At 39.1% G+C, this 8,790-nt stretch overlaps 1 protein-coding gene across 1 annotated transcript; it reads right to left on the reverse strand.

Moving 5' to 3' along the window:
• Nucleotides 1-6,230: 6,230 nt before the first annotated feature.
• On the reverse strand, nucleotides 6,231-8,055 carry LOC123898942 (probable BOI-related E3 ubiquitin-protein ligase 2). The gene is made up of 3 exons (XM_045949987.1): nucleotides 7,701-8,055; nucleotides 7,155-7,575; nucleotides 6,231-6,979 (listed from the first exon to the last, which is right to left on the reverse strand). Exons 1-3 carry the CDS (start codon nucleotides 7,754-7,756, stop codon nucleotides 6,338-6,340), a joined length of 1,119 nt encoding a protein of 372 aa, XP_045805943.1. The 5' UTR covers nucleotides 7,757-8,055; the 3' UTR covers nucleotides 6,231-6,337.
• Between the last annotated feature and the right edge of the window lie 735 nt (nucleotides 8,056-8,790).

An 8,790-nucleotide genomic window follows, 5' to 3' on the forward strand; every position in this document is an offset into this window, starting at 1 on the left:
TTGACGATCATATCATCCATGTAGACTTCGAGCATGTCACCGATTTCATTATTGAAGACTTTGTTCATCATCCTTTGGTATGTGGCGCCTGCGTTTTTAAGCCCGAAAGGCATTACGTTGTAATAATAATTACCGGATTCGGTCATAAACGCTGTTTTCTTTTTATCGATTTCAGCCATTTTTATTTGATTATAACCCGAGTACGCATCCATAAACGATAGTAATTTAAATCCTGATGAATTATCTACTAATTTGTCTATGTTAGGTAAAGGGTAAGCGTCTTTAGGGCAAGCCCTATTAAGATCGGTATAATCAACACACATGCGCCATTTTCCATTCGATTTCTTAACAAGTACAACATTGGATAGCCAGGTGGTATACCTAGCTTCCGAAATGAAATTTGCCTCGAGGAGGTCTTTTACAGCTTTTTCGGCAGCCTCCGCTTTTTCGGGAGACTGCTTCCTACGCCGCTGAACAACGGCACTAGCCCTAGGATCTAAAGTCAGCTGGTGACAAGCGACCTCAGGGTCGATACCAGGCATCTCTGCAGCGCTCCAGGCGAACAGTTCAGCATTGTCCTTAAGGCAAGCGATCAGCTGCTTTTTGACCAAGTCGGGGAGTCCAGTTCCAATCTTGATTCCTTTGAGGGGGTCTTCGCCTAAGGGCACCAGTTCGAAATCTCCGTCCGGGATGGGGCGGTAGATTTTCTTTTCAGCATCGGTGAGGTCTTTTTGTTTTTCTTCTTGATGCTCCTTTTTTGTGAGTCGAGCATCGATGTCGACGGAACCTCCAACAGTGTTTACCCCCGGATTTTTCTTTTCAGTTTTCTTGGGGGTTGCCACGGTGCTCAGATTTTTTGCCGCAGCCTCGAAGCATCTCCTCGCAGCAGCTATGTCGCCGTTGATGGTGGCGACCTGGCCGTCCGGTGTGTAGTATTTCAGCTTTAAGTGAACGGTGGACGACACAGCAAACAGCTCCGCTAAAGTAGTTCTGCCGATGATGCAGTTGTACAGCGAAGGACAGTCGACGACCATGAATTGTGTCCTCACGGATTTCATAGCCTTCTCCTCACCGAAGGTGACGATGAGATCCACGTATCCCCAAGGTTTGGTAGTCGACCCATTGAACCCCTGAAGGTCGGGTCCTACATATGGAACCAAGTTCTTCTCTGACAGCTGTAGAGTTTTGAATAGCCCCGAGTACATTACGTCGCACGAGCTCCCCTGATCTACGAGGATGCGGTGGACGTCGAAGTTTGCCATGCGAGCCCTCACCAACAGTGGTATTTGATAGTTTGGTGAGCCCCCAGGAACTTCTGATTTGTAGAAGGCCAGCGGGTCGGAGTCCCCCTCAGGTTTGGTGATGGTGATGGGAGTCACCGAGCAAACGTTCTCCAGCTCCTCGAACTTCCTTTTTACCGATCCGAGGGTGATTTTGTTTAACCCTCCACCTGTTATCACCAGTGCTTTTGGGAAATTTTCCCATGAGCCATTCAGGTGGGCGTTGAAATGCCTTAGGAGCGCTCCCTCGTCTGACCCCGGGGATGGGAGTGGAATTTCAGGTGCTGAGATGGCAAGCGCCTGAGGGACGATGCCTCTGTTTTCCTGCTCGGGAACATCAATGGCCATTGCGACCTCTTGAGGCTCCCGCCTTTGTTGTTGTTGTTGTTGTTGTGCTTGTTCGTCGTTCTGAACATATCTTCGGGCATAACCCTTCTGTATCAGAATCTCGATGGCATCTTTTAAGTGGACACAGTCCTCAGTGACGTGTCCATGGCTTTTATGATAGCGACAAAATTTCGTCCTATCAGTATTTGCCTTCATGGGCTGCTGTCTCGGGAAGTGGATCCCAGCCTTTTTGAAGTCCGCAGCGGAGACTTCGGCGAAAATGCGATCTCTTGACGCATTCAGTGGAGTATATGTTGTGAATTTTCCCCGAGGAGGTTTGGAATCTTTTATCCTTTCCTCCCTTTGCTTTTCGTTACCTCTTCGTGAGGTCCCAGCTTCGTCCTTTTCATGGTTCCTGGTTTTTTCTTGACTTTTCGGCCTTCTTATATCTTTGGCCCTTTGTTTCTCCTCGTAGGTGATGTACTTCTTCGCCTTTTCGAAGAACGCGTCCAGCGTTTTCGGCTCTTCGATACCGACAGCTTTAGCAAAGTCGCTGTCTGGATGTAATCCCCTGTCGAGGAGATACAGCTTCATGCTCTCATCGACCTTCACTTCAACGGCTGCCTTGTTGAACCGTTCGAGGTAGGCCCTTAGGGGCTCGTTTTCGCCTTGGATGATGGCCTCGAGGGTTGCTTCAGTTTTTGGATGACGCCTCGAGGAAGTGAAGTGAGCCCGGAAGCGGGCGCACAGGTCCGACCAAGAGTCTACGGATCCTGGCGCCAAGCTCTTGTACCAAGCCATAGCGCCTTTCCTCAGAGTTGTGGGAAAGAGCTTACACTTGATAGAGCCTCGTACATTTCTGTACTCGAGGAGAGCTTCAAGATTTTCGATGTGCTCGTCCGGGTCCGTCGAGCCATCGTAGGTATCCATTGCCGGTGGTTTTTCGAGTCCGACCGGTAGGGGGAGTTCTCGGATCCTTCGGGAGAGGGGGCCTTGGTGATGGTCTCTCTCTTCCGGGGATCGGTTCCTTTGGCGACGAGGAGGGTTGTCCCTTCTAGGGGAATGTCTCCTCGGCGGGGTGGAGTTTCGAGATATAGCCTCGTTTCTCCTTTCGCTTCTGTGGCGAGGTGGTGAGCGAGACCTGGAGTAGGTTCTGCTCCTCACTGGTGTGGGTGAACGGCGAGCTGGACGAGCTTGCGCCGTGATCCTCGACTCGGCAATTGCGTCGATGCGACGGCTTTGTTGCTCGAGCCTTTGATTCTGCTGCTCGAATCGCTGGTTCTGTTGCAGCAGCAAGTCTGACTGGCGGTTGATTGCATTGACCAGCGCAGCCATCATTTCTTGCATGGGAACGCCCGGAGGGATAGCCGCTGCCGGAGTCGCCTGTGGCGGGGTAGCCACAGGGATCTGCGGTTCTTCTGGGTTGTAGGGCTCGTAATGCGCGTTTTGCTCTCCCTGGCCATCTTCCGTTACGGAGGCGAATTGGCCGTCCCCTGGGTGGTACGCTGCGTAATCCATCGGTGATCCATGGTTCTCCGCCACTTGCTCCGGGATTTGATGGTTGTTAACGCCAGCCATTGGTCGTGAAAGGGTGTTTTGAGGAAGTTTTTTAGTTTTTGGTTTGAATAAACAGGGAAACTATCGTTCCCACAGACGGCGCCACTGATCGTGTAGACCAGAATGATGCGACTTCGCCGGCGTTTTGCGGTGGTTGAGAGCGTTTGGGACCCCTGTTGGAGCGGAGGGGGGTTGTGTACCTGCAGGCACTCCGACGCTCAAGTCAGTATGTGTGTAAGGTTTTCTTAGCTATAACAATGCGTACCTTTGCAAATGAAGTGAGATGCATATATATAGCCCCCAGCGCTGGGCTAAGGCCCTTGATGGCATTAATGGCCATCAAGTGGCTGCCGGAAAACGGCTTGGAGGCCTTGATGGGCAGTAAATGCTCATCATTCCGGTTTACGGCCGTTACAATACGCAAGGGTATCTGACCGTTAGGATGTGCTCGGATGGTATGTGTGTTCGACACCATCTGATGCTCGAGCTCTAAGCTCGGCCCAGAACAAGTACCGTTCTTTCGGGAAAAATAAAAGCCATTTCATTATTCAGTCGTGGGTAGGAATCAGAAAAAAAAACTGAAACAAAAACAGTACAGTACACTTCAGCACTGCACTGCAGAACTGAACAGACCACAACAACAAAAACAAAAAACGAGTAATCATAGCTTTGTTTCCCATTTTTAACCGCATGCCGTAAAATCTCTCCACTGCACCACTATCTTTTTTGTGTACATACACAATTATTACTTTCACAGAACTACCGTACCCTACCCTTACTTTAACATAAAAATAAATTACTTTTTTACCAAAAAAAATTATTAAAATTAATTTTTTAAATTGAGTAAATTATACTTTTTTTTTTTATAGTAGAGGGCTAAAGCCTAAAAGAAAGAAAATTATACGGTTAAACGAATATTGATAGGCATGCAAGTCTCAGATATGTCGTCAAAAAGAATTCTCTACATATCTAGTTTGAGGTTAGTTTTGGCATGAAGTGGTTTTACCTTCCTCCCAATTTCAGTTGCAGAGATTGAACTATGGTTATTTCTACCAAATTTAACGTCAATAATTAAACCAACTAACGATTGATCAAACTTAAAATGTTGATTAAGTAAATGAAAACTACCATCAAAATTTCTTCTTCGATGTAATGTCTTTATCGACTGAATTAAGTTTACGAACAATAATTTATGATTTTATTTTATTTTGAAAAATTTGTTTCAATGTGAGGTAGACATAAAGGGAGAATATAATTAGGGTTGATAGTGGTTTGCTCATGGAGTCCCTATTAACAGTGATAGGATAGTGAAATAAGGTCACACAGTAAGTTGTGTAGGACACGCCTCACTCAACTACCATCACTTCTGATTTTTTTCACTCCCCAAAATGATCTATAGTATCCACTACACCGCCACCTAAATTAACACCATCACCTAATCAATCACAAATTAAAACGCCACCGTCTTCTCTTCTCAATCAACACAACACAACACAAGACTTTTATTTATTCACCCAAAAAATAAACGTTGATTTAGTCATTTAAGATAAGATTAAAAATAAATAATTTAATTTTATTAATGCAGTGTGTGTTGGGTAGCACGGGTGAAGAAAGAACGTGTAGGATTGTGATTAATGAATTAATTGTCTTTTGGTTAAAAGAGTGAGTTATTAATAAGATATGGCCGTTGCAGACACACTACTAAAACAACACAACAACAACAGCGACATTTGCGCGCGTCCTACGTGTCAGCTTTTGCCGCACACTCGTCCCTTTCTCGTTGACTCCACGCGCTTATTATCACGCGCTACATCTAATCTATCTATCCTTTCGAGGTTTACCTCGTTTCTCTATTGGGGGAACTGTCAGGTAGATAGATCAATGTGCTGTGGGTCCCACATTAATTAGATTTTTTTATTTTCACTTTTTACCTTCCCCTCTTTTTTCTCTTTATTGAGTTACCCTCCACCTCCACTTTATAATGCGCCAAAATAGACTCCATAATGATGACACACCATATCACACCACAAATGCACAAAGCAAAAATCCAGTGATATGTAACAATCTAACAATGGGTCAATAATAAGCTTCTAGTACATTACACAAGCAAAACTATCTTCTACTCTTCATTTTTTTCACCATTATATCCGATCTACCGAATAATCTGATTTAGAAGTCATTTTTGTCATTTAATGATTTCAATCCCTTTCTGATCGTAGTTGTAAAAAATTAAAACGTGATATTTCTTATCAAACTCGATACAGTATCAATTACCACTGAACAAACTTACAATTAATTACTCCCTTCGTCTTTATTTTAACTATTTTTTAGGTTGAAAATTAAATGTAGAATCTCTTTAATTAAATCAAAGAAATTAAAAATATTGATAGTAATACGGAGTAATAAATTTATTGATCGTGAATTTACTTTTTGAAGTTTGTCGATTAGAAGACAAATTATTTAGAATTTAATTTATATGCATTGTCGGTGTAAAATTATTTTGCACATGCGTTCAATAATATACCGATACATTATGTATGATAATTAAAAACACATGATGTGTCATATTCATTAAATAATGTGGCAACACGTCATTGGATGTATGTGTAAAAAAAAATTACACCGACGGTGCATAACTATTAAACTCAATTATTTATATTACTATCATAAATATTGTGAATTGCTAGAAAAAAATATGTAAAATAATTAGATATATATGTTAGTAAAAAAATAATTATTTTGGTTCAAAATTAATAAAAATCTTGTAAAATGAACATAAAGTTTTTCAAGAGGATCACAATTCACAACATAGGATGTACAAACAAAATTATTTTGTCATGTGAATAGATATCTTTTTTTATTTATTTATTTAATCAATAAATCCATTTAATCTAATACTATAATTTACTGATTCAATAATAGAACAAAATTGTATTTTTTTTTTTCTAATGGAGAACAAAATTGTGTATGATGCAAGATATTTTCACATATTCATTTCACCATATACCGTACTTGATGTAATGATAATGCAATGAAAACATAAAGAAGGAAAGATTGAAGAAGAGATTTGGGATCAAAATGACTTTTTTTTACCATTCCATTAGTGAAAAATTGTTTCTTTTTTTTTTCCTTTCTCTAAACAACTAGCTAATGTAATTTTTCCCATGTTTCATTCAAGACATGTTAACATGGATACTAGCAGTTTTACAAGATTTACAAATAGGACAAATGTTAAGAGAAGACCCACAAACACCACATAAACAAAGATGTCTACAAGGCAAAATCAACACACAAGATTCATCTTTCCCACAGTTACTGCACAGTTTCATGCTATTCACAAAATTGCTTCCACTTTCACCACCACATGAGTTTCCCATAACCTTCATCACTTCAATTCTCTTACCATTATTATTATCTCCTAAATTTCTCCATTGATCCACAGCATTTCCATCATCATTAATACTCTCATTGCTATCACAACATGACTCTGCATCATCCATTAAAGCACCCGCCATACCCGCCGGAGAAATTTCGCCATTTTCATCTCCGCCGCCGCGTTGTGCAAGAAGTTGTTCTAGATTGGACCTTAAAGCATTGGCTGTTGCTTCATTGCTTTGTGCTAAATCACGCCATATTTGATTCTCCATGCAAAGTGACTTCACTCTTTCTTCTAAAGCCCAATTCATTTTCCCAATTTTCTCAATTTCTTCTTCTTTTGCTTTCAATCTCTTTGTCACACTCATGTCAATAGCTTGAATCAACCTCATCGCTTGTCTCTTCCTTTTTTCTTCAATCTCATATTTCACTTTCTCCATCTAAACAAAAAACATAAAAAAATTAGAATTTTTTCATAAACAAAACAAAATTTGAGAAGAAAATTTTCATATTAATAATGATAACACAAATGGGTCATTTTAGAAATTAATTTTAAAATGACCCATATCAAAAAAAATTAGATTTCTCACAAACAAAAACAAAATTTGAACTTACTTGTTGTGCAATGAGTTGATCAATATCAAGTTGTTGTCCCTGGATCTGAACAGAAATATCTTCACCAAGAAAAGAGAACGATGAAGAGGCACAACTTCTGTTGTTGTTGTTGTTGTTTTGTTGAGTTGTTAATGTTGTAGGAGAAAGATAAGAATTTGGGAAAGGAAAATTGATTGAATTTGAATAGTCTCTAGAATCTCTAGAACGTTTTCTTAAAGGAACATTATAAGTTAAACCGCTGTCGGAGTTCATAGCTGTTTTTTGAGGTAATGAATCGGTTGTTATGGAGTTGTAAGGTGGTAGGATTAGTGTCTCCGTTGCGGTTGTTTTGATTGAAGATGGTGGAATTGATGAGTAACCCATTTGTGATATGTTGTTGTAGATGTTGTTCATGTTTGTTTCAACAGGGTTCATCATTTCTCTGAAAAAAAATCAAAACTTTAGAACATTAAAAAATGAAATAACATAAGAAAAAAGTTATGAGTAATAATCTTTTATATACGTTAGCATAATAGAAAAAACGAACAAGAAAGGGTGAAGATGTACCGGTTGGTTATGAGTTGAGGGGAGAAGAGATGAAGATGGCGAGATTCAACGGCCATGATTGAAGGAAAAAGAGATAGAGAAGTTAGAGAGAAGAGAGAAAGAAAGGGTGAAAATGTTGTTGTTGGAGATTGATGATTTTATGGAGTGTTGTGTTTAGTTTATGTGTATGTATATGCGATATTGGCGTGGGTTTTATTTGGAGTATTAGCTGGTGGGTTTGGGATATTGTGCTTTGGTGTGAGAGGACAAATGAATGAAAGGAAGGAAGATACAAGTAGTGAATGAGATGAAATGAAAACAGAAGGAGAAAATAAATGGCTTGCTGACAACTCTATATGGTGGTGGGGTTTTTCAAAGTTTGCATTGGTATGGTCCACATATTATTATTACTCCTAAATTTTAGTAAATCGCTTAATTGATTATGGTGGGGTTTTTAATAGTGGGTTTTTTTAATCCGAGTCAAGTTTAACACAGTTGATAGAGATATGTTTTATACTATATGTGAGAGTCGAAGTTTAAATTTTAAGACATTTCGATTATAGTATTTGGTAAAAATTAGTAGATGGTTGATAAATTAGTTTATAGCGAATGAACTTATAACAAGCAGTTTATAAGCTAGTTAATTAAATTTGTAGTGTTTGATAAAATTAACGGTTGAACTAGCTTATAAATAAAAAATGACATAAAAAATAAGTATATGTTTAATTAATATTTAATTTTTTTACGAGTAAGATGATTAGGATAAAATTTGAAGAAAAATGATAAGATATAAGCTCATAAGCTAATTGAAATAGTGTTTAAAAAATAAGCTATAAGCTCTTTTTTTTTATCATATTAGCATATAAATTACTAAAATAAGCTCAAAATATGGCATTACCAAACATAGTTTTTACTTATTTATTTGAAGATAAAATTATAACCACTAAACTACTAGAAAATAAAAATGCATAATAAAAATTTATTTTGATTGAATTGATTATGTAAAATACTTTGACTCCCATGCATGTTAAGAAATTAAATAAATTCTTCTAAAAATTTGTAGAGAACCGTATAAAGACAGATATATATTTTTTAAAAGGTATTATAATTA

The sequence above is a fragment of the Trifolium pratense genome, linkage group LG7 (genome assembly GCF_020283565.1).
Source record: "Trifolium pratense cultivar HEN17-A07 linkage group LG7, ARS_RC_1.1, whole genome shotgun sequence".
In the NCBI taxonomy this organism is placed as follows: Eukaryota; Viridiplantae; Streptophyta; class Magnoliopsida; order Fabales; family Fabaceae; genus Trifolium; species Trifolium pratense.